At 41.3% G+C, this 27,175-nt stretch overlaps 1 protein-coding gene across 2 annotated transcripts in view; it reads left to right on the top strand.

Annotated features, from left to right (window-relative positions):
• The window catches only part of HIVEP1 (HIVEP zinc finger 1), a 282,913-nt gene that overhangs the window by 228,319 nt on the left and 27,419 nt on the right, over positions 1-27,175 (top strand). For both annotated transcript variants that reach the window (XM_075314753.1, XM_075314752.1), the window contains exons 4-7: positions 1,802-7,467; positions 9,116-9,240; positions 9,524-9,699; positions 16,561-16,662. In XM_075314753.1, the coding sequence (XP_075170868.1) occupies positions 1,802-7,467; positions 9,116-9,240; positions 9,524-9,699; positions 16,561-16,662 (6,069 nt within the window). The remainder of the gene's footprint in view (positions 1-1,801; positions 7,468-9,115; positions 9,241-9,523; positions 9,700-16,560; positions 16,663-27,175) is intronic.

Raw genomic sequence — 27,175 nt, 5'->3', positions numbered from 1 at the left:
ATTTGTCCCATAAAGAAACTTGAACATTCCATCCATTAATCAAATTGATAATACATTTTTCAGCTTACATTGTGTAGAGCGTTATCTAACCTGTTAGTGCTACACTAGTGGGCTGCGGCATATGACGGACTTAGAGTGCATTATTATGCTTCCGGCTGCCTGGACGACGAATGATGAGTGAGCACTACCATGCTTTTCTTCTTACGAGTACCAAGCACTCAAGCATGATAGTGCTCGCTCATCACTAATGACGACCCATCTGCACTCTGCTTTTCCCTATATCAAACTCGTTACATTTGCAGTGATGCAAAGAGTTAAATGACTGGGCTCGCGCACAGTTGCAGTGGGAGACCAGCAGCATGTAGCAGCTAGCTCCCATGCAGATGCCATGGGCACAGTACCTGTGCTAGCTCTATGCTTGCACAGAACATGTACAGCGCGGTATGGTAAATAACATTTTACCACAACATACATGTACGCCAGGATCCTGTAGCTGCCATTTCACGCTAACTCCTCTCTCCCTTCACCTTTTCCACTTCTATCAGTAGGAACTGTCATCTGCTACCTCAGCAAGTTTTCACTGAAGATATATTTTACCAGTGAATTTGAAGTAATCAGTTCAAAATACGTTGGCAATACTATTCTGAAACACAATGGAAACGTAATATGTTTTTGATTGTGCACCAGTATACCAAAACACTAATGGAACAGTAAGATTATTGTACTTGCCAAACAAGGGTGTGTCAGACTCTGTAGTTAATATATGGTTAAATTCAAAGAACTTTTGGCTCCACATGCAGAACCAGGCCCAATCTGGCATAGTTAAATCCAAACCACAAAAACTAAAAAAAAATGCAGGGATATGAAGGTTTCTGCCTAGAGAGGACTTTATTCAATGTATTTTTTGAATGAAACAACACATTGTGCCTACGATCTGGCTCCTCCGGTTTTATAAACTTTGAATGCACTATGTAAAATAAATGCAAAATTACGTCATCAACCAATCACTTAACATTACGTGTCAAACATCAATAATAACTAAATGACACCATAAAATGCGTGAAAAGCTCTATATTAGTGTTGCCCCTAAAGTGACCTGAAAGGGACAAACTCACTGTTTTCACATAAACAATTAAAAAAAAAAATGTAATATATTAAATATATAAAGAGTGTACATATGTGTATGTGTATGTATATGTGTGTGTATATATATATATATATATATATCATATATATATATATATATATATATATATATATGATAACGTGTGTGTGTATATATATATATATATATATATATATATATATATATATATATATATATATATATATATATATATATATATATATATATATATATATATATATATATATATAAAAATTTAATTTTATATAGCGCTTACATATTCCGCAGCGCTTTACATGCATCAGGAGTGCTTTCCCCATTGGGGCTCACAATCTAAATTCCCTATCTGTATGTCTTTGGAGTGTGGGAGGAAACCGGAGTACCCGGAGGAAACCCACGCAAACACGTGGAGAACATACACACTCCTTGCAGATGTTGTCCTTGGTGGGATTTGAACCCAGGACAGTAGTATTTGTGCTGCCTTCAAGAAGTATTGTAATAGTTTGACTTATTTGTGCTGAAACCTCAATATAAAGGTTAATTAGTGTATCTGAACTAGTCTATTGGTGGTATTGTCATATTAATTAAGGAAATGAGCAATGTTCATTCTCTTATAGCTAAGCCTGAATAACTATTACTGACAACATCTAATATATTTTTTTTTTCACATTGCAGAAATAGTTGCTGGTGGTTCCCAAAGTTGTTTTGATACTGTTAAAGGTGTCAAGAGAAAAAAAATTGTCACTGAAAATCATCTGAAGAAAATACCGAAGTCTCCGCTAAGGAATATTTCTAAGGAGAAACAGAGGCATGACATAGAAGCCCGCACATCACAAAGCACTAGTCCATCAGGATCTACTCAATCAAAAGACAAGGAAGCCATTATCCATAAACAAAACAGCAAGGAAGGCAAAGGGACAAGTGCTGGGCTCAATGATCAGCCTGCAAAGTCTGGCATTTCAATGCAGGCAAGAAAACTCTGCGTTCCGACGGACTTATGTAACGGAAAAAGTGAAAGCTACAACTTTGGTAGCAAAATGACTTTGTTAAAAGAAAGCTCTACTTCCAGTTCAATACAAGTCAGTATGAAAAGTTCAAATATTGACTCTGAGACTATCAATAAGCAGTATTTATGTGCAAATTCTGCTTTTGATGTCTTATTAAAGGCTATGGAGCCAGAACTCAATACATTAAATCAGTCCCGGGCTCCTTGTGGTACCCAAACTGAAAAACGGGGACATAAGAGTGAAGCACTTTCAGCATCATATTCATCTTCAAGTCCACCATCATCTTCTGAAAGGGAAACAAATGCTAGGTATTTCCATCATCATCGAGCTGCTCAATGTGGACAACCTTGTACATCGGTCAAGGGATCCCCACACACCCAGGGTCATTCAGGTTGTGAGGATGAACAATTTCAAAAGCAGCAACCTCCAACCTGTCATAATTACTCTAGTGTTATAGATGTTTCTAAACCACAGGTTTACCATGTAGCTGTAACTTCTTCAATAGTAAATCCTTCTTCTGCAGTAACTCAGGTTCTTTCATTGCCAGGAAGTTCTTCTCTAGCTAGTCCTTCAATTTGTTCTTTAAGTAATACATATAGTGTAACTCAAGTTGCTTCACTTATCACAGGGGAGCAAATGTGCAATATAGTTTTGAAGGATCAAAAACCTAAAAAACAAGGTAAATATATTTGTGAATATTGTAACAGGGCTTGTGCAAAACCCAGTGTCCTCCTTAAACACATTCGTTCACACACTGGGGAACGCCCATACCCTTGTGTGACATGTGGATTTTCATTCAAGACAAAAAGCAATTTGTACAAGCACAAAAAATCTCATGCTCACGCTATTAAGCTTGGACTAGGTGGGCATACAGAAACTGGTGGCATGCTCCTTTCACAGGATTCTGAAAAAGCACTTTTTATTAGTTCAGATATAGATGAAAGTGGAGAAAGTGATGAAGAGTATACGTCAGAAGAGCGGCAAGATGAGTTCCCAGAAAGTATAAAAATGTCATCCGAGTCTGGCACCAATAGTCAGAAAGAAGGACGGTCTTCCTCCAACAGCCCTGTAGCAATGTTACAAGACAATACTTTTCAAGAGAAGCCTACTGAAGTAAAACCAGCAGAATTGCCAAAAGTTGTTGTTTATCCAGTTAGTGTCTCTCCATTAAGAGCTGACAGCCCTAAAGTTTTAGAGTCTACTTCCGAACAGTTTATAGCACAAATGCCAGAACTAAAAATACAAAGTAAGACTCCAAATGTTTTGCGAATGTGCTCATTAAGTGAAGTAGAGCAATCATCTCATAAAATGTGTGAACTAATTCAAGCCGAAAGTAAACAGCCAACTAACATAAATGCTCATGCACAGCTGCAGAGGCAGCAAGCCACAGATTGCTCTCAAGAGCAACAGAGCAAATGTCTTTTGAGCCCTAGAAGTTTGGGAAGCACTGACTCTGGTTATTTTTCACGGTCAGATAGTGCAGGCGAAGCAATGACCTCACCATCCCCTTTCATAAAACTTTTGCCCTCATCTGAGAAAGACTTTTCAAAAAATATCAGTTCCTTGGTGCATACTAATGTCACAGGAGCAGTATTGGTACAACCATGTATGGAGAAGCCACCTGTTCCTTCAGGAATAATGAGGCCACCATTGGGAACAAAAACTCTTGAAGAGCGTATTTCAAAGTTAATATCAGATAATGAAGCTGTAGTTGATGACAAACAACTAGACAGTGTAAAGCCAAGGCGAACTTCATTATCCAGGAGAGGCAGCATAGATTCACCAAAGTCTTATATATTTAAAGATTCCTTCCAGTTTGATCTGAAGCCTGCAGGAAGGCGCACTAGCTCGAGTTCAGATATACCAAAGTCCCCATTCACTCCAACTGAAAAGTCAAAGCAAGTATTTTTCCTTTCAGTTCCATCACAATATCCTTCTATTGACTGTTTACCAATAACAAGAAGCAATTCAATGCCCACAACTGGGTATTCAGCCATTCCACCAGTAATCCCAGCCTCTCATCCTATTAGAGGTAGTCAGTCATTTGATGACAAAATAGGTTCTCTTTGTGATGATGTGTTTGTTTCAGGACCATTTACACCTCAACATACAGTCCATCCTCGTACACTGGTTAGACAGGCTGCTGTTGAAGACTCAACCACTGAACATTGTGGCTTAGGACCTGCACGATCTGTTGATGAAAGTTATCCTGGAAGCAAATCTGTACAGGATGCTTCGCTACCTAGAAGTAAATCGTTTGTGCAAGGCACTAGTTTAGACAAAATAAAAAAATCCCATCAGGGTCGGGGTACAATGTTTGAATGTGAGACATGCAGAAATAGATATAGAAAGTTAGAAAACTTTGAAAATCATAAGAAATTTTACTGTTCTGAATTACATGGACCAAAGAGCAAAATGGCTACTCGAGAAACTGAACATGGCATAGCAGCTAATAATTCCCAACCTCAAATATTTCATTATAGAGTTGCTAGTACAACTGGAACTTTGGAACAACCACTCCTTATCCGGAAACGGAGGAAAATGAAAAGTGTAGGGGATGATGATGAACCCCAGCAAAGTGAATGTCGTTCGGTCCCTGAAAACATGGAAGCCCCAAGCTTAGCTAGTGTCAACGCATCATCCACGATTACCATAACAGGCTCACAGTCCTGTACTGTGTCAACACTCAATCAACAAATACAGTTAATATCGCGGAGCACAGAGCCAAGTACTGATGTTAAGACATCTGCCATGGATAAGAAGACAAGTTTTGCTCTAAAGGAAAATGTTGACCTTAAATGTCAAGGATCTGGGATTTCTGTAATTCAACATACTAATTCATTAAGCAGGCCAAGCTCCTTTGAGAAATCAGAGTCTGTCGAGCGTGCTTCATCTGTGCGATTGTGTGAGATTCAAAAAAATAATGTTAAAAGTTCCTTAAATGCAGTGGGGGTCATTCAAGATGATAGGACTGCTGTTTCTTCTCCGATCACACCTAATGGATCACATGAAGATGCCAATGAAAGTCATCGGGCTGTCCTTGGAGAAAGAACTGCTGCTTCTCAATCACGTCTTGTACGCCAGCATAAGATTCAGGTTCCAGAGATCTTGGTTACAGAAGAACCAGATAAAGATCCAGAGAGTCAAACAGTTGATCCAGAACTTCAAGAAAAATTTACTTGGCCACAACGAAGTGGAAGTCTTTCCAGTTTGCCAACAGAAAAGCTGCCTCCAAAAAAGAAACGTATTAGACTTGCTGATCTTGATAACTCGTCTGCCGAATCAAGTTTTGAGTCAACTATTTCAAGAAGTTTAAGCCGCGAGAGCAGCTTATCTCGTACATCAAGTTTTTCAGCTTCGTTTGAAAAAGAAGAATCCTCAAAGACTGATATTTTTTCAAAAACAGACAGCATAAATAAATCATCTGAATTTCTAACAATTCCTACTGGCGTAAATGTATTTGGTGCTCCTAGAGAAATGAGAAGAGCTGCCTCTGAGCAAATAAGCTGTACACAATCATCCATGGAAGTCACGGACTACAGAAGTAAATCATTTGATTGTGGAAGCATGTCTCGATCGAGATCTATGTCACCAATAAACTTAATGACTTCGAGATCCTCTCTTGTATGTAGCACAAGTAGTGGGCATGTTCCTTTGTTGGAAAGGAGAAGGGGGCCACTTGCAAAACAAATATCTCTAAGTATCTCAGAAACAACTATTTCTCCAGGTAAATCCAAAATTTCAGAAAATCCTACGTTAACTCAACAAAATGTGCATAATGTAAACCGAACTATAACAGACGTAAACGTATGCTCTAACGAGAAGAGTAGGCATGCACATGTAACTGACCAGCAATTAGTTGAAAAGTCAAACCTCACAAATTTATCTGACAGCCGAGGATCTGTAAGCTCTTCTAAAACCACCTTATTTAAAACAGATTTTTCTCCTAGTATGCAAAATAAAACAAAAGGAGAACATAAAGAAAAGCATATGTTGCCCCATAAAAAATATGAATGTAAGATAAGTTTTGCTCCAAAATATCAATTAGAATGTCAGAAAACTCAGGAGAGCCAAGCTTATTCTATGAAACCTGTTACCATAATTTTGCCAAATAGTCCTGGAGAATCTAGCATTACTTCGCAAAATTTACACACCGATGTTCCAGATGGTTTGTCCAATATTTGTGCAACTGTTCAAAAACAATTGTATTGTAACGATCAGTCTAGTCAGTCTGTATTTGTGCCAGTCCATAATTATAGTAGTTCTTTATATTATGGCTTTTCTGCCATTACGTCTCTTCCTGAGATTTTAGTGACTCAAGATAAAGGAAATTCTATTATTTGCAAAGTTAATTCAAGCCCAGTACCAGAGGCTGTCGACTCAATGTTTATGTCAAAGTCTCAAGAAGAGCACAGCAGATCTTTCTTGGGCTCTGTTAGAAATTTTGAAAATTGTCTTCCACGATCTGTGCCACAAAAAGTGCCAGTAGCCGGTCTAGTTCCTCAGCAAGAGACCTCAGCTTCAAGTAAGCGTATGCTTTCTCCTGCAAACAGTTTGGACATTGCAATGGAAAAACAACAAAAACGTGTTAAAGATGAAAGTGGGGCTGCATGCAATACGAATAATCAAAATGTGCATTTGTTGAATATGAAGGCTGCTGAACCTGTTAAGCAAAGAAAGCCAATGCTAGTTAGACAGTTTTGCACTACAGATCCAGGTGAGAGCTTAGATCATGATATTCCGCAAGTGACATATATTCCTGAGAATCACTCTCCTGGAGCAAATTTAACCCAGTTTCAGTCATCAACAAATTCTATTTCTGATGGGAAAGTGATTGAAGAGCATGAGAAAAATCAATCTTTAGAAGCATGTCCAACTATGCGAATGTCACCAGAGCTATCTCCTTTGAACACACAGGCATGTTCTTTAAAGCCAACATATAGTAGTCAAGAGAGGAGATCGCCTGTTACTTCTAAAGCAATTCACATTCAAGGCCAAGTAAAGCTGTCTGCAGCAATCTCTGTTGTTAATGCTGGTGATATGCACCGTCTGTCCTTTCCAAGTCTGAAGACTTCAACAAGTTTTACTTGGTGTTACCTTTTGAAGCGAAAGCCAATAGCTTTTCCTCAGAATGACCAAAAGACTTCTGCTTATGCTTCCTGGACTATTAATTCTAATAACCCAAATCCACTTAGTTTACCTACTAAAGTCGCACTTTCTCTGCTGAATTCAAAACAAAAGGGTGAGAAGTTCATCTTTACTTTGGTTAAAAATTCCCATCAAAAACATGACATCCTGGTATATTCAAGCAAATGGAAAAGCAATTCAAAAAAGGTAACACTCCACTCCTCCTAGTAATGTATACATAAAATGATATTTGGGATTGTTTTGAATCAATTCTTTCACTGTGTGGAATCTGTCACCAAGCTTTTGCTATCTAATCTGAGAGCATCATGATGTAGGGATAGATATCCTGATTCTACTGATGTATCACTTACTGCACTGCATGCTATGCTTTTGATTAAAATCCCTGTTTTTTTACTGCAGATCTACCAGTTCTCTGAATGCTGAGCTCTGTATAACCCCACCCGCACAACTGGTTGGCATCTTTCTGTGTTCACTGTAGATTGACCAAAAACTGCAGATCATTAGTGTGGGCAGGGTTTTACAGAGCAGTAGGACTACAGGGGACAAGACGACTAGTTGTCTGGTGCAACAAGCAGCTCAGTAAGTGACATATTGATGGAGTCCAGTTTTTTTTTTCCTCCCATTTCATGCTGCTTTCAGAAGAAATAGTGTGTTTCCTTGAAAATAAGACCTACCCTGAAAATAAGCCTTGCAGTGTTCTTGAAATATAAGCCCCACTCCAAAAATAAGCACTAGTTACAGCCAGGGCCAGCGTTAGGGGGAGTCAAGACTTCACAATTTATCTGAGCCTCACTCTAAGGGACCCCAGCAGTTGTATTCCGAGGTTCAGATTCTTTAAGGACCTACCATGAATTCACAGTTATGTGACCAATTGTCTCTTAATTGCAGGAGACTAAAAGAACTGGACAGGAAACAGACTGGTATGCAGGACTGGCATTGGGGGGGATGGGAGAGAAAATTGGGAAATTTCACTGGTCCCCCAATTCTTCTAAGGGCCCCAGTGTTTATATAATGATGATAACATTGCTCCATTTCAACATCACGTCTCATTGCAGGACTCTAAAGTGGAGACGTGTGTGTGTGTGTGTGCGTGTGTGCGTGCGTGCGTGCGTGCGTGCGCGCACAGATTGATAAGAGATAGACTGACAGAAAATAGTGAGATGGATATAGAATAGATTATAGATTATGTGAATGGATAGATAATAGTTGTATAAATATATAGATAGGACAGATACACATGTTTTACCTTCAGAGTTTATTCTGAGTTATTTTGATATTCCTGAATGTAATATGACTATATTTGAATAAAATAATATAATATAAGACCCTGTCTTATTTTCAGGGAAACACTTTAGCATAACCCTGCCGACAGATTCTCTTTTATTAGTGTAGATTTGAAATTCGTTAATTATTACTACAGTTGGAATAAACCAAAAACCTTTATTACTTTGGGTGCAAATACATAAAACCCTTAACACTAGTAGAACTACTGAGGTAGTCATTTTGACTACTTTGCACCATTTATTTCTATATAGGTGTCACGAGTCCCGTAGTTCTAGTGTTAATTATAGGGGGTTTTTTTGTTTTTGAAAGTCTTTTTTTTCCTCTTGCCATTAATTTCCTTATTTTGTTCATCAAGAATGAGATATATCGCCAATGTTTACTGTACATAATATATCAGTAAATCATAAGTCAAACCAGTGAAAACAATGTTTTACTTATAGCTATATGAGCATTTTTCTGTTTTCTTCAAATTACAGTATCTGTGTTTTTGAGTTTGAAATGGTGTTGCTACAAGAACATTTTGTATTTTCTTTCCCTTCCTCGATGTTAGTCGTCTCACCACAAGACTTGTAATCCATTGGATGAACCAAAAAGTATTGATGCAAGTAGTGATCAAGATAAGGAACCTTTCCAAAATCGGAATGAGCCGAGAAGAGTGAAGATTTTTGATGGCGGGCAAGTCATTATTTTATTGAAAACATAACAGTGAACCTTGTTTCAGATCTTAATTTCTGATAAATGTATGTGCTTCCATTAAGGACATAGATGATAAAAAGAAATCCTAAATCCAGATGCAGTTGTAAATATTTCTCTCCTACTTTCTCACTTTAATACCGATGAATGCAGAATTTTTATATCTTTCTGCTGTCAACAGCTCAGACTGTATATACAGTGAGTTAGGCCAGACTTTATTTTCATTTTTGTTTAACTTGTTAATAGGGATATTATTTTTTTCTAGGTTTAAGTCAAATGAAGAATATGTTTACGTACGTGGCAGAGGAAGAGGAAAGTATATTTGTGAAGAGTGTGGGATAAGATGCAAAAAGCCTAGCATGTTGAAAAAGCATATTCGTACGCACACAGATGTTCGACCGTACCATTGCAACTACTGTAACTTTTCCTTCAAGACAAAAGGTATGCTAATTCACATTCTATTTACTGTACATTTTCTGTTGAGACTTATTACTGTGTTTATTTAAGCTCTTTTGGGAACTCCAATGAATCACTTGAACTAAGGTGCCATGTTCCTGATTTGTACGGAACAGTAGGTGCACAATTGTGGTGCTGCTCTGTTCGTAGTCTAAAGGACTAACCGAGACTATTATTGTCAGTGCTTTTGTAATAGCCATATGCCTTGAATGGAAAACTCAACACACCTACTCTAATGTCACTCCATTTGGAGTACTTTTATTTTTCGTTTTTCTTTGGAGATGGCCGGCACTGTGGTTTATGTAAAAACCCCTGATACTGATAGCTGACACTTGCGGCTGATGGCAACCATCCTGGCACTTTACTTTTAAATGACCAGTCAACAGAACTGTAAATGTATTGTAAGTGAAATAGTTAAATGAAGGGTGATGTGTAGCACATATTACAGACATAAAGGTTAGGTTCTCGCTGTATTGATTTTACCTCAGTTTACTGGCAGACATGATTTCCTAGAACAACCATATAAAACAACTTGGGTAGTTGCACTCGCTGTAATCCTTTTTAATTTATATCCATAATTGGTCACTTTCAGACCATCGCAGCACAATGATGCTGACACACATTAACTAGAGAAATGGCAACATCCTCTACATAATAAGCTTTATCTATTTTCTATCAATAGCATATGTACCACCCCCGTGTCAGCAGCCGAGACGCTCGGATCCAGAGCCGCGGTAGCTCGAGGGGTCTCAGGACCCGGGGGGGGGGGGTGGGGGTCCGCGCGGACACTTGAAATAAAAGAAGAAAGGGAGAGTATGTACAGGGGATTAGAAAGTTTGTCACGCCACCCACGGTGCGTGGTAATGTAGGAGACCACCGCTGCTGTTGGGGGAGCCCGGTGGCGATGGTGTAGCAGCAGGATGTTTAACCCCTCCGTGGTTAGGGGGTTTGTGCCCCGGGGCCCGTTTTGGAGTTGGAGATTGGGGTGCCGTTGGGTAGAGGAAAAGGGGCTTTTCAGTGTACTCACTCAGCCCAGGAATAATAACACTGACAGCTTGTAAACCAGAGTTCTGAGCACCACTGCAGCCTAGAGGAAGCACGCTGGGATCCGTGCCCTTGGTATTGCTGTTAGCCTGTGGCCTTTTCCGTGGCACCTTCTCATTAGTTGGACCCTCAAGCTTGAAACTTTTCGGGTCCTGCTCACCCATATAGCTAACAGAGTAAGCTTGCTCTCAGGGTTCAGATTTCTTTGGACTGTGTTTGGGAAAGTCCTATCCCATCGGTGCGCTAGTACCCCAATTTTGGAGCGGGTTGGGGATGAATCTTAAAGTCTTCAATCCCGTCGGGTAAATTACCAGGACGCGTGAAGCTACTTCCCGGCCTAGGGTCCACGTACCCCGTCGTGCCCTGGCCCCTGCCCGGTGATGGCTCAAGGCTGCCGGCTGCCCTCCTCCTCCGGGGTTCCAGATCCTACCAGGCCCAGACTAACGTCTGCCACCTAGTAAACTCCAGGAGCCCTGCTCCGGACCAGTGACCTCTCTCTCCCACCTCTTCCTCCTTTCACTCCTGTTTTCCTTCTCCGTCACTTTCTCACTTTTCCCTACCAACCCCTCATGTGGGCGGCCCTATTCCCTTCAGGCCCCCCAATGGTGTGTCTGGTGGGTTTGTTGTAAAGTGTTCCTAAGATTTTGACTGGTTAAGCTGTTAGCAACACTAAAGGACCAGGATCCGTAACCAAGGAGGAGTGGATACTGTGCAGAAGGGCAGGTTGCACAATACCCTGTGACGACCTGATAGGCCAGGGCGTCACACATAGTTTATAGCACAATCATATTCCACAGTGCTTTACAGTCATAATCACTATCCCAATTGGGACTCACAATCTACATTCATTATCAGAAATTCCACCATGGTTTTTGTGTTAGGCTTTGTTTATATACACAGCATACATTTTTTGGTAAATATTACTCTTGATTCTGATTCACATGTCAGTACGATTTATGATAATACCAAATTTGCATAGATTTTTGACAATTTAAAAAAGCACTCCCATCAAACTTTTTATTCTCATAATATATTGCAGTCATCATATATAGCACTGTGTACTTACAATTGCTCATTTTGCCCTTCTACCCAGTTCATTCTTCTATTTTCAATTAGGTTTATGATGTCATGTGATTAAAACCTAACTAGCTGAATCCTTCTAAGCTCTGTATGAGTCATAAGTCACTGAAAAAGTCCCTAATGGTGGGAAGGGGGAGCAGCTGGGTCAGCAGTTGAAGAGGGGAATGACTCATGCAGGGACAGGAGACTTCCTCTTTCTACAATACAGCAGAGAAAAGAGAAGAATTTACTGGGTAGGCAGAATGAGCAATTCTAAGTTCACAGTGCCATATAATATTATTGCAATATATTAAGAGGATAAAAACTTTCATGGGAGTCCTTTTTAAGTAATGAAAACTAATTTAAAATTTTGTAATAAAAAAAAAAGTTTACCATTTTTTTGAGATCCATAACTTAAATTTTTCTGTTGATTTTGAACCGTTTGAGGACTTTTTTTTTTTTTTTTTTTTGCATGATGAGCTGTTGGTTGTATTGATACATCATTTATATTAGTTTCTATAGCATTTTTATGGAGTAGTGTTGATTGAAAACTGCAATTCTGGCATATTAGGTTGTTTTTTTTTTCTTGTTTTTGTATTTACCGATCGGGTTAATTAAAGTTATATTTTGATATGTCAAACTTCTAGTAAAGCTGCAATGTCAAAGATGTTTATTTGTAAAATTTAAATATTTTTAAAAAGGGAATGGGGTTGAATTGAACATTGGTTTATTTATTTTTATACATATAATATATGTACATGTAGATTTTTTTAATAGACTACTTAAGGGGAACCAAACATCAGGATTTTCGTATAGAAGGTAAAGCCAGTGCAGTACTGGCACTATCAGGCATAGGCTGTACATACCATTAGTGGGCAGCTCGGATGTTTAGGCTGTGAAATCCAAGTTTATAAAGTTTGAAAATTCATCCACTTTTTGATTGATATGTGCACCTCTCTCCTAATGTCCGGGCGGGTTATGCACATGATTCCGTCCGCCACCGCCCCCCCTCCCTCCCCCGCCGCCTGTTCCTCCCTCTCTCTGGCTGTATGCAAATTTCCAATCTTCAGTTACATGGCGTCGGAGTTGGCGTCTGCGCATAGCGCTTATCTCTGGCGCCGTGTTTCTGAAACCCGCAGTACCCAGTATTGTGCATGAGAGGGCGGCGCATGCGCCCTCACTTCTTCAGATCTCGTTGTGACCACAGGGGTGTGCGCGGTCACAACAGGACTGGAGAACAGCTGATCTTACCCCGATTAGCTGCAGCAGACATCTGCTACGATATCTAAATCCAAAAGCGGAAATAGAGATCTATAATCTATATATGCATGCTGCGATATCGTTTGCTGCAGCTAATCTGTAAGATCAGCTGTTCTCCAGTCCTGTTGTGACCGCGCGCGCTTCCGCGGTCACAACGAGATCTGAAGAAGCGAGGGCGTATGCGCTGCCCTCTCATGTTCAATACAAGGTACTGCAGGCTTCAGAAACACGTCGCCGGAGATGAGCGCTATGCGCAGGCGCCAACTCCGACGCCGTGTTTCTGAATAGAGAAATTAGCATACAGCCAGAGATAGGGAGGAACAGGCGGCATGGGGGGCGAGAATCATGTGCATAACCCGCTTGGACATTATCAGCAGAGATGCACACGTCAATCAAAAAGTGGAGGAATTTTCAAACTTTATAAACTTGGATTTCACAGCCTAAACATCCGCGCTGCCCACTAATGGTATGTACAGCCTGTGCCTGATAGTGCCAGTACTGCACTGGCTTTTTTTTTTTCTATACAAAAATCCTGATGATTGGTTCCCTTTAAGGGACTTGAAAATGTAACGCACATCAGCACCCCCAGATTTCATCAGAAATTCATAGTGGCATTAAAATAGTTAACTACTGTTACTATCGCTCAGTTTCGACCTTTGCTGTTAGATACAAATGCCTTTTTTTGGTACAGGCTTTATCTGCCTATGTGGTTTAGAAAGCTCAGCCTTTGAGCCTCCTCCATACATAGGATTGTTAACCATTATAAAGAGTTGGGGTCCCATCACACGTAGCGACGTTCCAGCGATCCCACCAGCGATCCAACCTGGCAGGGATAGCTGGAGCGTCGCTACATGGTCGCTGGTGAACTGTCAATCAGGCAGATATCCACAGCGATCAGAGACCAGCCACCAGTGACCCGTGTAACGACGCTGTGCTTGGTAGCCAGGGTACACATCGGGTAACTATGCAAAGCGCTTTGCATAGTTACCCGATGTGTACCATGGTTACCTGCGTACCGCCGCTTACAGGCTGCTATACGCCGGCTCCCTGCACATTCAGATCGTTGGTGTCCCGCTGTCAAACACGCCGATGCGTGCTGCACAGCGGGAGGCCAACGAGCAAAAAATGGTCCTGATTGTTTTGTCGCTGATACGTCACAAAACCTGTGACATTTCAGCGATCTTGCTAGCGATCTCGCTGTGTGTGACGGGGGCTTTAAACCAGCCCACCAGGTGTAGTGTTTTTGTTTGTTTGGTTGTTTTTTATCAAATTCATCCGGCCATTAGCTGAATGATATACATACAGTGCCTTGCGAAAGTATTCGGCCCCCTTGAATTTTTCAACCTTTTCCCACATTTCAGGCTTCAAACATAAAGATAAAAAAAAAAAAAATTATGGTGAAGAATCAACAAGTGGGACACAATTGTGAAGTTGAATGAAATTTATTTCTTCTTTTTAACTTTTATAAAAAATAATAAACTGAAAATTGGGGCATGCAATATTATTCGGCCCCTTTAAGTTAATACTTTGTGGCGCCACCTTTTGTTGCGATTGCAGCTGCAAGTCGTTTGGGGTATGTGTCTATCAGTTTTGCACATTGGGCAAGAATTTCAGTCTCTCATTCTTCCTTTGTAAATGGCTCGAGCTGAGTGAGGTTGGATGGAGAGCGTTTGTGAACAGCAGTTTTCGTCTCTTTCCACAGATTTTCGATTGGATTCAGGTCTGGACTTTGTCTTGACCATTCTAACACCTGGATACGTTTATTTGTGAACCATTCCATTGTAGATTTTGCTTTGTTTGGGATCATTGTCTTGTTGAAAGACAAATCTCCGTCCAAGTCTCAGGTCTTTTGCAGACTCCAACAGGTTTTCTTCAAGAATGGTCCTGTATTTGGCTCCATCCATCTACCTATCAATTTGAACCATCTTCCCTTTCCCTGCTGAAGAAATGCAAGCCCAAACCATGATGCTGCCACCACTATGTTTGACAGTGGGGATGGTGTGTTCAGAGTGATCAGCTGTGTTGCTTTTACACCAAACATATCGTTTGGCATTGTGCTCAAAAAGTTCAATTTTGGTTTCATCTGACCAGAGCACCTTCTTCCACATGTTTGGTGTGTCTCCCAGGTGGCTTGTGGCAAACTTTAAACAACACTATTTATGGATATCTTTGAGAAATGACTTTCTTCTTGCCAATCTTCCATAAAGGCCAGATTTGTGCAGTGTACGACTGATTGTTGTCCTATGGACAGACTCTCCCACCTCAGCTGTAGATCTCTGCAGTTCATCCAGAGTGATCATGGGCCTCTTGGCTGCATCTCTGATCTGTCTTCTCCTTGTTTGAGATTACATTTTTGAGGGATGGCCGGGTCTTGGTAGATTTGCAGTGGTATGATACGCCTTCCATTTCAATATGATCGCTTTCACAGTGCTTCTGGGATGTTTAAAGTTGTGGAATTTTTTTTGTAACCAAATCCAGCTTTAAACTTCTCCACAGCATTATCACTGACCTGCCTGTTGTGTTCCTTGGTCTTCATGATGCTCTCTGTGCTTTAAACAGAACACTGAGACTATCACAGAGCAGGTGCATTTATACGGAGACTTGATTACACACAGGTGGATTATATTTATCATCATTAGTCATTTAGGACAACATCAGATCATTCAGAGATCCTCAATAAACTTCTGGAGTGAGTTTGCTGCACTGAAAGTAAAGGGGATGAATAATATTGCACGCCCCAATTTTCAGTTTATTCTCTTTTACAAAAGTTTAAAATAAGCAATAAATTTCGTTCAACTTCACAATTGTGTCCCACTTGTTGATTCTTCACCATAACATTAATTTTTTTTATCTTTGTTTCAAGCCTGAAATGTGGGAAAAGGTTGAAAATGTCAAGGGGGCCGAATACTTTCGCAAGGCACTGTATATAACTTGTGGCATCTGAGATCAAGTGAACTTACTGAAGACTATAAGATTTATTTGATCTCATGGTGCTTGGTGACGCCCTGAGAAGTACATAGATCCATAGTATGCTTCCTGACTGGAGTTAACATCCCAATTGCCAGAACTTCCATTGACTGTACCATTAAGGTTTGCCACAAGGGGAAGACAGAAGCTCATATCAAAGATACTTATGATACTTACTTTTTTTTTTGGGGGGGGGGGGTGATGTCTGCTTTTTTTTTATAAAGAGTCCTTCTGTATTCTTTAACTTTTTTTAGCTGCTTGGACACTTTCTTGTGACACTGCAGCTAGGGCTTATTTTTGGAATAGGGCTTATATTTTAAGCATACATCAAAAAGCCCCAAAAACGTATTGGAGCTTATTTCAGGGTAGGTCTTATTTATGGTGAAACAGGTAGTGAATACAGAGCATAATACATTGACATTTGAACATGTTATACCAAAATAAATGTATGGTTAAATATCATTGTGTGCACTGCTCTTTGTAACTGTAGTCTTTCATGTACACGCTTTATTTTAGGCAATTTGACTAAACACATGAAATCTAAAGCTCACAGCAAGAAGTGCATGGACATGGGCATAGCAGTCGCTCCAGTGGATGATCAGGATACAGATGATTCTGGTGAGAAAAGATGGCCGCTCCTATATTGTGATGTCTTAATACCAAAAAAGTGGATCATGTATTATATGAATTGGTGGGAACACGTTTTTTTTCTGGCAGTTATATACCAAAGGGATGCTTGACATTTCACTTGTTTGTTTGTTTTGTTAGCAATATGGAGGCAAGCGAAAGTGTTGAGAAAAAAAAAAATCAAATTTTTACGTTATGCTGTTTTGTTTTTTTTCTCAATATTTACTAGCTTTCATGTGCAATAGACCAAATCAGAATGAAAAGGTCTAAAAGAATGAAAATCTATTCAGTTCCGATGCATTTTTAAAAGAAAATGCTGCAGGGCTCCAATCTAGGCCCTTCCATAACAGCCACAAAACAATCAGGGTCAGATTCATTTATACCAACGTTTTGTGTAGTAGCCTTAATGAGGGGCATGCATCCAAATCCAAATTCATGAACAGATGCACACCACTTTATGAGTTCAGCGTGTCTTAGTGACGTGCCTCCATGAGCTTCGTCAGAGATGCTACTAAGTCAGGGGCTGGAGTAACATTTTTGCTGTAATGTATTTCGCCACTTTCAATGAATTTGATGGGTGGGTATAGCAAAATCCCGGCTTCTCCTTGCCTCTGTCCATTTTGGCGGAGCTGCTTGAAACTGGTATGAAAACGCCAAAAGTTCCAAAATTCTTGCACACCTGCACATTGCTCAAAAATGTTGCGACTTTTCAAAGTGTTTAACTCCAGCTTTCTGTGTTGGTGCCTCTTGTAGCTCCTCTCAACATGACTTCTAAATTTCATAAATTTTCTGTACTGTATCAGTTTTGCGATGTCGAGGTTTTGTACACGGTTTAGAAGAACATAAATAGATAAACATTTATTTGTTCCATGGGCGGGAATCCAGTTTGACTTTTTAGAAGGATCTACAAAAAAACTCCTAATCTTGATGACCAGGGATATCTGTAAAATTATGTATTTAGGAAAGGGTGCTCATGGTGTCAGGTTTCAGGCTTGACTTCGTCATGGATGGGCATTACTAAATAGTTGTAGGCTTTTACCTTTTGTGTGGAATCATCCCCATAACTATCTGCCACACATCCTCTGATGCTTGTGTCACCAAAGTATTGGGTAGCAATGTACGGAATGTTAATATGGGAATTACACTGTCAGGCCAGGTGAACCATTTAGCTGGATAAAATGCAACTGAGAATATCCAGTTTCGTGTTCGCTACCTTGGCCTCCTCACCCAAATGACTACAATTGATTGTGGAGGAAACAGATGACCAATTCGTACTAGAAAATGGCACTTTTAAGAATCTCTTCCAAAAATCAGTAGTTTGGATGTGTAAAGGGGAATTTGTGTACATTCATTATTTTAAGGCTTCATTCAATCCTGCATTTTGACATCATATTCTTGTTCCATTTCAAGGGCAAACAAATGGTAACAGTTAATAAAAAAAAGAATCTGTTCTTTAAATGCTACCATGTTTTTCCAGAAATAAGACACTGTTGTATACTTATTTTTGCCCCCAGAAAAGCGCTAGTGCTTTTTTTTGGAGTAGGTATTAAGGCCCCGTCACACTAAGCAACATCGCTAGCAACATCGCTGCTAACGAACAACTTTTGTGACGTTGCTAGCGATGTTGCTGTGTGTGACATCCAGCAACAACCTGGCCCCTGCTGTGAGGTCGTTGGTTGTTGCTGAATGTCCTGGGCCATTTTTTAGTTGTTGCTGTCCTGCTGTGAAGCACAGATCGTTGTGTGTGACAGCGAGACAGCAACAACTAAATGTGCAGGCAGCAGGAGCCGGCTTCTGCGGAGGCTAGTAACCAATGTAAACATCGGGTAACCAAGAAGCCCTGTCCTTGGTTACCCGATATTTACCTTTGTTACCAGCCTCCGCCGCTCTCACTGTCAGTGCCGGCTCCTGCTCTGTGCACATGTAGCTGCAGGACACATCGGGTTAATTAACCCGATGTGTGCTGTAGCTAGGAGAGCAAGGAGCCAGCGCTAAGCAGTGTGCGCTGCTCCCTGCTCTGTGCACATTTAGCTGCAGCACACATCGGGTAATTAACCCGATGTGTGCTGTAACTAGGAGAGCAGGGAGCCAGCGCTAAGCATTGTGCGCTGCTCCCTGCTCTGTGCACATTTAGCTGCAGCACACATCGGGTAATTAACCCGATGTGTGCTGTAACTAGGAGAGCAGGGAGCCAGCGCTCAGTGTGCGCTGCTCCCTGTTCTCTGCACGTGTAGCTCCGTGCACTGGTAACTAAGGTAAATATCGGGTTGGTTACCCGATATTTACCTTAGTTACCAAGCGCAGCATCTTCCATGCGGCGCTGGGGGCTGGTCACTGGTTGCTAGTGAGCTCACCAGCAACTCGTGTAGCGACGCTCCAGCGATCCCTGCCAGGTCAGGTTGCTGGTGGGATCGCTGGAGCGTCGCAGTGTGACATCTCACCAGCAACCTCCTAGCAACTTACCAGCGATCCCTATCGTTGTTGGGATCGCTGGTAAGTTACTTAGTGTGACTGGACCTTTATTCTTGGAGAAACATGGTTGGGAATAAGTTTACCCTAAACCCTCCCCACCCCCCAAAAAAAAAAAATCAGACCCCTTTTCCCAGGAGACTCATACTTACCAGACCCCGGACGTCTGCCTGGCCCCCAGGTTCCTTTTGTGATCTCCAGCAAGCCCTCTCAGCAGGTATGCTGCACGATGTCCTCCCCTGCCGCAGGTCCTCTAAGCATTCCATCCACAGCCGCAGGTCCTTGCGTTCCACCGCACTGCGTCTCACGATTCTGCCAGCCAGAAGAAATCGGTATCGCTGGATGTAGTGAGTGTGTGTGTGTGTGTGTGTGTGTGTGTGTGTGTGTGTGTGTGTGTGTGTGTGTGTGCGCGCAATTTGATGGGTGATTGTGTGTGATCTGATGTGTGCGGGTGTGAGATCTGATGTGTGTGGGTGTGCAATCCACTGCAGGGCCTCCCGCTCGGCGTCTGGTGCTCCTTGGGATCATCAGAGATTGGGTTTTTTTTTTTTTTTTTTTTTTTTAGAGCCCCACCCTGACTTCTACTATTCAACAACTTTATCCCTGACTTGTTTGGAGATTTCCTTGGCCTTCATGGTGGTGCTTGGTTAGTGATGCCTCTTGCTTAATGGTATTGCAGCCTCTGTGGCCTTTCAGAAAAGGTGTGTATAGACTGACAGCCCATCTTACACTTAGATTACACACAGGTGGATTTCCATTCACTAAGCATGTGACTTATGAAGTTAATTGTTTACACCAGAAATTTTTAGGGGCTTCATGGCAAAAGGAGTGAATAACTATACACATGCCAATTTCTGTTTATTTTATCCCATAAATTTAAATTTTTGCCTAGATTTTTCTCTTTTCACTTCTCCAGCTTGGATTATTTAGTGCTGATGCATCATACACAAATCGGATCACAAAAATATTTAAACACAGGTTGTAATGTAACACAGTGGGTAAAAAGTCAAGGGAGTGAATAATTTCACAAGGTACTGTATATACTCTGTGGATAAGAAAGTTCTTAGATCTTCTTTGGGCAACATTTATTGAGACCCATCCTGATGACTTCAGAATTTCATTCCACTCTTTTTAAAGATATGTTGCCCACATCCTTCTCCCATCTGCGCTTCACTAATTCTATGAGGTGTCCCAGAATATGTGTTCGTAGGGATTTTATACATCAAATATATGCGACTTAGTACCCTTAGGCTATGTGCGCACTGGAAAATGGAATTTTCTCAAGAAAATTCCGCAGGCATTAAAAGATTACCGCACCCGCGGTAAAAAACCGCGGCAAACCATATCCGAAAGCCGCATGCGGTTTGCCGTGGTTTGCTGCGTTTTTACCGCGGTATTGTTCGCGGTATTGCCGCGGTTTTGCTGCGTGCGGTTTGGTACATGTGTTTTATTGCATTCAATGCAATAAAGCACATTGAAAAAAAACCAAAAACATTTCCTTCTGAGATAGATAGTAGATAGATAAATAAATAGACAGAAGAATAGATAGAGGGATAGGTAGATAGAGGGATAGATAGATAGAGGACAGATCGCTGCATTTCTCACGGTCGGCAGTGAGTATACATTAACCGGCCGTGGGAAATGCCCTGTGGTTACCTCTGCTGTCTCGCTGCGAGGCTGCATTCAGCGCTGTGACAGTGTCAGTCGCGGCTGGATTTAAGCAGCGCAGGACCTGTGGATTACGTTGGAGCTTTGTTTCGGGAGGGGTTAATAAACGGGTGAACGAGGCTTTTTTGTGTTTTATTTAGAATAAAGGATTTTTCGGTGTGTGTGTGTGTGTGTGTTTTTTCACTTTACTTACGGCTGGATCATGTAAGCTGTCACATAGACGCTGCCATGATCAAGCCTGGACTTAGTGGCGGCGATCCGCCGCCATTAACTCCTTATTACCTGGATCGCCACTGCATCACGGCATCTAGAAGAGCTGGGGACACTCCGGTACTGCCGCATTATGCATGCGACAGTCCCGGGGCAGCTGCGGCTGATATTCTCGGCTGCGGGAGGTGGGATGGAGGCGGGGGACATTAACCCTGCCCCTCGCCCTCCCCAGCCTGAGAATAACGGGCCGCCGCTGTGTGCTTACCTCGGCTGGACGGTAAATATACAGCGGAGCCCACGTGTTGTTTTTTTTTCTATATTTCCGTTTGCTTTCTATTTGTGTTCTATGTGTCTGTGTCTGTGTGTTCTATGTCTGTGATGTCTGTGATGTTTGTTTACCCTCTGCTCCGCTTCCTCTTCCTGTCATAATGACATCACTTCCCTGCAAACCACAGGCAAGCGATGTACATTACCGCAGGTAAACCGCGAAATACCGCAGGGAATAACGCAGGAAAACGCAATGAAACGCACAGAATTTGCTGCCTGCATTATTCCCTGCGGGATTTCACGATTACATTGCAGTCAATGGAGTGAAATCCCGCAGCGACGTGCGGAAAAGAAGTGACATGCAATTGTTTTTGCTGCGGGAATCCCGCAGCAAAACATGCAGCTGTCAAAATCCGCCTAATGCGCACAGCATTTTTTTTCCCCATAGGTTTTGCTGGTGATTCACTGCAGAGATGTTATGAACATTTTCTGCAGCGAAACATGCAGCAAATCCGCAGGAAATCCGCGGCAAAAACCGGCAAGTGCGCACAGGGCCTTAGTTTAGATCACTTGCTCCAGTACTCCCATTACTGGAGACAACAAGGTTCATTACACTCTCCTGAGCCCTAACTGCATGTCTCAATTTATAGATTTATAAAAATGAGTGTTGAACTATCTCAAGTGGTCAAAAGTGCAAAAATGGCCTTCCTGTTATAATTGATGATTCAAGGTTTGAGAAAGGAAACGTGTTGTAGTGACGCGCTATTCACCACTCCAGAATTTATGATTGATTAATGTCTTTTTTTATTTTCATGCACAGTTCAACGCATTTCAGGAGTACTCAGCTCACTTCATCAGGACATTAGGCAAAAGAACATCAAATCTCAACATGATTTGATGTTCGTTTGTCTGATGTCCTGATGAAGGGAGCCGAGTACCCCTGAAACGCGTTGACCTGTGCATGAAAGTAAAAGACATTAATCAATCATAAATTCTGGAGTGGTTAATTGCATGGCACCTCAACCCGTTTCCTTCCTCAAACCTTGAATAATTACACCCGGGGCTGCAGCTTTTCCACCGTTGGCTACATTTGAGTATAGGGGTTGTGACTGGCACAACCCTTATAGATGAGGGTTTTTTTACCTTACGTTTTTGTGGTATAAGGCCCTATTGCGCTTCTCTTCCACAGTCCATACTGTTGATATAATTGATACACGTATCTCAGACCGCCTTCTCCTCTCCCCAATTCTTTCCACATGAAAAAGTTCCTCCAAATAAAGATTAGTTTCATATTGAGGCTTTGTGCGCACTAGAAAAGTGATTTTTCTCAAGAAAATTTTTTGAAAAAATTCTGGGAGTTGAAGATTACCTCACCTGCGGTAAAAAACAGCACCAAAACCGCGGGAAAAACACATGCGTTTTGCCGCGTTTTTGCCGCGGTTTTTCCGCAGGTTGGTCTCTGCGGTTTTTTTATGCTGTAACTGCAATAAATAATATAGATAATAGATAGATAATCGGTAGATAGATAAACAGATAAGGGATAGAGGAAAAGATGGATAGATAGAGAGAGATAGATAATAGATAGACAGACAGATAATGGATAGAGGGAAAGATGGATAGATGAATAGATAGATAGATAATAGATGAGAAAGACCTATATAATATCCCACCCCCCTGCATATTCGAAGCTGGCACCCTTTAGTGACTTTCATGTGGCACTAAAGGGTGCTTAGCCGTGTATTTAGCCAAAAAATAAATAATTTAAAAAAAAAACAACGTGAGGTCCCCCATATCTTTTGTAGCCAGCTAGGGTAAAGCAGACGGCTGCAGCCTGCAGACCACAGCTGACAGCTTTACCTTGGCTGGTAATCCCAAACAGAGGGCACCTCACAGTTATTTTCCATTAAATAAATAATTTAAAACAAAAATGCGGGGTCCCCCCCAAATTGGATCACCAGCCAAGGTAAAGCGGACAGCTGTGGTCTGGTATTCTCAGACTAGGGAGGTCCACTGTTATTGGACACTCCCCAGCCTAAAAATAGCAGGCCACAGCCGCCCCAGAAGTGGCGCATCCATTAGATGTGCCAAGCCTGGCGCTTTGTCCCAACTCATCCCGTTGCCCTGGTGCGAGGGCAAACGGGGTATTATATGGGGTTGATGCCAGATGTGTAATGTCACTTGGCATCAAGCCCTGGGGTTAGTGATGTCACGCGTCTATCAAATACCTGACATCACCAACCCAGTCAGTAATAAAAAAAAAAAATTGACAACAAAAAAGTTTTATTTGAAAAAAACACTCCCCAAAACATTTCCTCTTTCACCAATTTATTGAAAAGAACAATCAAATCCGGGTCTGGCGTAATCCAATAAGGGGGTCCCACGACGATCCATACCATAGTCACTGTCCCACTTAATGAAGAACAAAATGTTCCCCATTGGCTGGGAGAGCAATGCAGTGACCTGAGCTAACATCATGAGGTCAGCCCAGGTCACTGCAGGGGATGACGAGCGCTGCTGTCAGAAGGTTAGATGAGCTCATTACCTGCAGTGACTATCTCCTGCTCCCCTGCCGTCAGCGCTGTCACTGACTTCTATGCCCGCTGCGTTCTCAGCAGTATCGCAAGAGCCCGTGACGTCACCGCTAGTGACAGTCTCGGGCCGCCTGCGAGACGGGCATAGAAGGCAGTGACAGCGGTGACTTCAGGAGGGCAGGAGATCGTCACCTTATCTAACCTCCTGACAGCAGCGCTCGTCATCCCCGCGGCTGCCAGCACTAAAGGGTGAGAAGCTGCTGATACTGCAGGGCGGGCAGACACTGACACCGCAGTGCAGGCAGCCGCGGGGCTGCAGCGGGACACAGACTGCACGGGCACCCGACGAAGGTCACACGGAAGTGCTTCTGTGCAGCGTCCAGGGAGTGTGATGTGTGTGTTTACTCTGCTCCGATTCCTCTTCCTGGCATAATGACATCACTTCTCTGCAAAACCGCAGGCAGCGATGAACATTACTGCAGGTAAATCGCGGCTATACCGGGGGTATACCGCACATCATTTTCTACCTGCGGTATACCCGCGGTATTTTGCGATTACATTACAGTGAATGGAGTGAAATACCGCAGCTACCTGCGGAAAAGAAGTGACATGCACATTTTCTCAAGAAATTTTCTCAAGAAATTCTGCAGAAAGAATTTTCTTGAGAAAAAAACGCAGTGTGCGCACAGCCATTTTTTTTCCCATAGGTTTTGCTGGGAAATGTCTTCAGAAAGATTTCAAACCTTTCTCAAGAGATTTCCGCAGCAAAACCGCGGGTAAAAACGCAGTGTGCGCACAGGGCCTATGAGTTTTAGAAATAGATGCAATCCGGTATTAAAAACTTAGCAATGTGTCTGCACCATTGTCACACAATTAAAATCAATTCTTGATCCTGAGCTTTCTGGACTTACATCTCCAAATTTTTACTGTTTTTTTTAATTTTTTTTCATATAATAAAGTTTTTTTTTCTGTTGCCTAGGTATTTCTTAGAATGTATTACTTCACTGTCCCAGCAGGTGGCAGCCTTGGCCACAAAGAGCCTCCTCTACGAAGAAAAAATGTCAAACTAAGCAATACGTTAAACTTTACGTTAGCATTTACATTTACTTGAGTAAATTAATTTTTCATCAGCTGCAACTTTACTTAATACGTTTCCACATTGTAAACAAATTGAACTGTTTAATTATATGGTCACCTAGTTTCTTAATATTTCTAAACTGCACAAAGGGTTAAAGCCAGACTTATTCATTCTCAAGAATTACGAATTGACAAGTCTGATGACATGGTGAGGGTTTAAAATATTGGAATTAGTTTGTACATTTACATTCTTGGATTTAGTGACTGACAAACGTGTAAAATGCATCTTCCCATGTTTATATTTTAGCTCCAATACGGGACAGAAATAGTGAAGCCTGATGAAACCTGTCATTTCTGCTGTCAGGTTAGATTCAACTCGTATCCTGAATTTGATCAAATGTGGTTATGTGTTTTTTGAACCATGTGAGATCAAAAACGTGTGCGTGCTTCAAAGACTTTTCATGCACTGCTGGAGGGCACTTTTCAAGCAAATATTGGCAGGAATGTGGTTAACATTCAGCTCAATAGTAGTCTTAGCTCTCCTGTGGTAAAATGCTTAATGTGTGGGAAAAATCTAGAATATATTTTTAATTATTTTGTATATTCATGTCTTACAGAATGGATTTCCCTATCTTAGCTGTAGAAGTGTAATACCATGCAGTGTGAACATACAGCTAGATAATTGCTGATTACATCAATATGTGTGTGAAGGTGATAAACAGTTAAGGCCGTGAAAGACGGGATGTTTTCACATCTGAAGACCCGGCCCGACCTTCATGTCTCCTGACTTAAGCTAACTGTTTCATAGGCGTATATGAAGGCGATAGCTCAGGGCAGGAGATTGACAGTCAGCTGGGTCTTCCGATACGACAGCGGTCCATGTTTCATGGATGGCTAAAACTGACCTGAGACGTTTTATATAATTCAGAGATCATTCATTTACATGTATCTAATGATATGCGCTTGTCTGAAATGTTTGATGATGACGTGTTCGTACCTGGAAACAGTTTCTGGTTTCCAAAAACAGAATGAGTCAGAGCATTTCTGGTGAATTTGTGGATTATTGATACACAGACGAGCACATAACAGAAAGAAGTTAGGAACTTACTGTGAAATGCACCCATTGTAATATACACGGAGCCTCTATCTAGCTTCTTTACCTTTCTAGTGGCGTTTCTATGGAAAAACGTGACATGTAATATTTCATGTAATGCCGCCTTCATCTTTGTATTTACTTCATTGCTCATCTATGTGGAGAAGGTGATTTTGGAGGCTTATTTGTGACCCAGTAATTGAGGAACCTAGACCGTTTTCTGTCTAAATAAAGCACCTGGGTCCACTAATCTTTTGTGTAGGCTGAGCAATGAGAAATGAATTGTCTTTAAATACTCCCACGTTGACTTCAGAGAAAGATGAAAAATCACCTCCAAGAATACCTCCTGACTACTGCCTTTCTAACAGTCAATCATATTCAGCATTTTGTAGTTGTCAAGATATGGTTTTATAAAGCTATAAAGTGGTAAGATTAGTGTGGATATGTGAAGGCCAGAGCCATGAATCTCGAAGAGCAAAAACATCATCATCATGCTACTAACAGAAAACCCCTATACAGTCTGAGAGGCAGAAAATATGGTGCTGTGTATAAGGAGTAAATAAGAAATACATTAAGGTTTATTTGGGGTTACACATGTCAGGAATGATATTTATTCATATCATTCATATTTCCTCCCTTTGCATTATAAGGGTATGTTCACATGTTTTTCAGGTAGGTTTAATGCGGGTCCTCTCAGAAAACTGCCTAAAAAGCACTCACAAAACGCTAAAAAGATTCTTCCTATTCATTTGTATGTAAAAGAAAAAAAAGACTTTTCCATGTGTTTTACCCTTTCGAATGTCTTTAAATCACTAGAAGTTCTAAAAAGCATCAAGCGGTTAAGAGGCCAGAATACCATTCATCTGGTGTTTTCATCTTGCTCATACTTTACAATAGAAGACAATGGGAAGGCTAAAAAGATGAATGGAAAGCCCCCCGACTTCTGTTTGAACATTTTATCAGCGTTTATTTTTGAAAAATCGCCAGCATTTCCTTCCCAATGATTTAAAAAAGGTCCAGAAAATGCGGGTAGAAAGAAATAATAAAATTAAAAAGTGTTCAAGAAATGACTAAAAAAAAGCTAGAAAAAGACTCATCCAGCTTATAAAACCCCAGACAAAAGAGGTGATCCCTAAACTAATTGAATAGATGCAAAAACTGGCCATTTTTTACTTGGTGACAAGTTCTC

This window comes from Anomaloglossus baeobatrachus, chromosome 6, assembly GCF_048569485.1.
Source record: "Anomaloglossus baeobatrachus isolate aAnoBae1 chromosome 6, aAnoBae1.hap1, whole genome shotgun sequence".
Taxonomy (NCBI): Eukaryota; Metazoa; Chordata; class Amphibia; order Anura; family Aromobatidae; genus Anomaloglossus; species Anomaloglossus baeobatrachus.
This window is presented reverse-complemented; position numbering and strand designations above follow the sequence as displayed.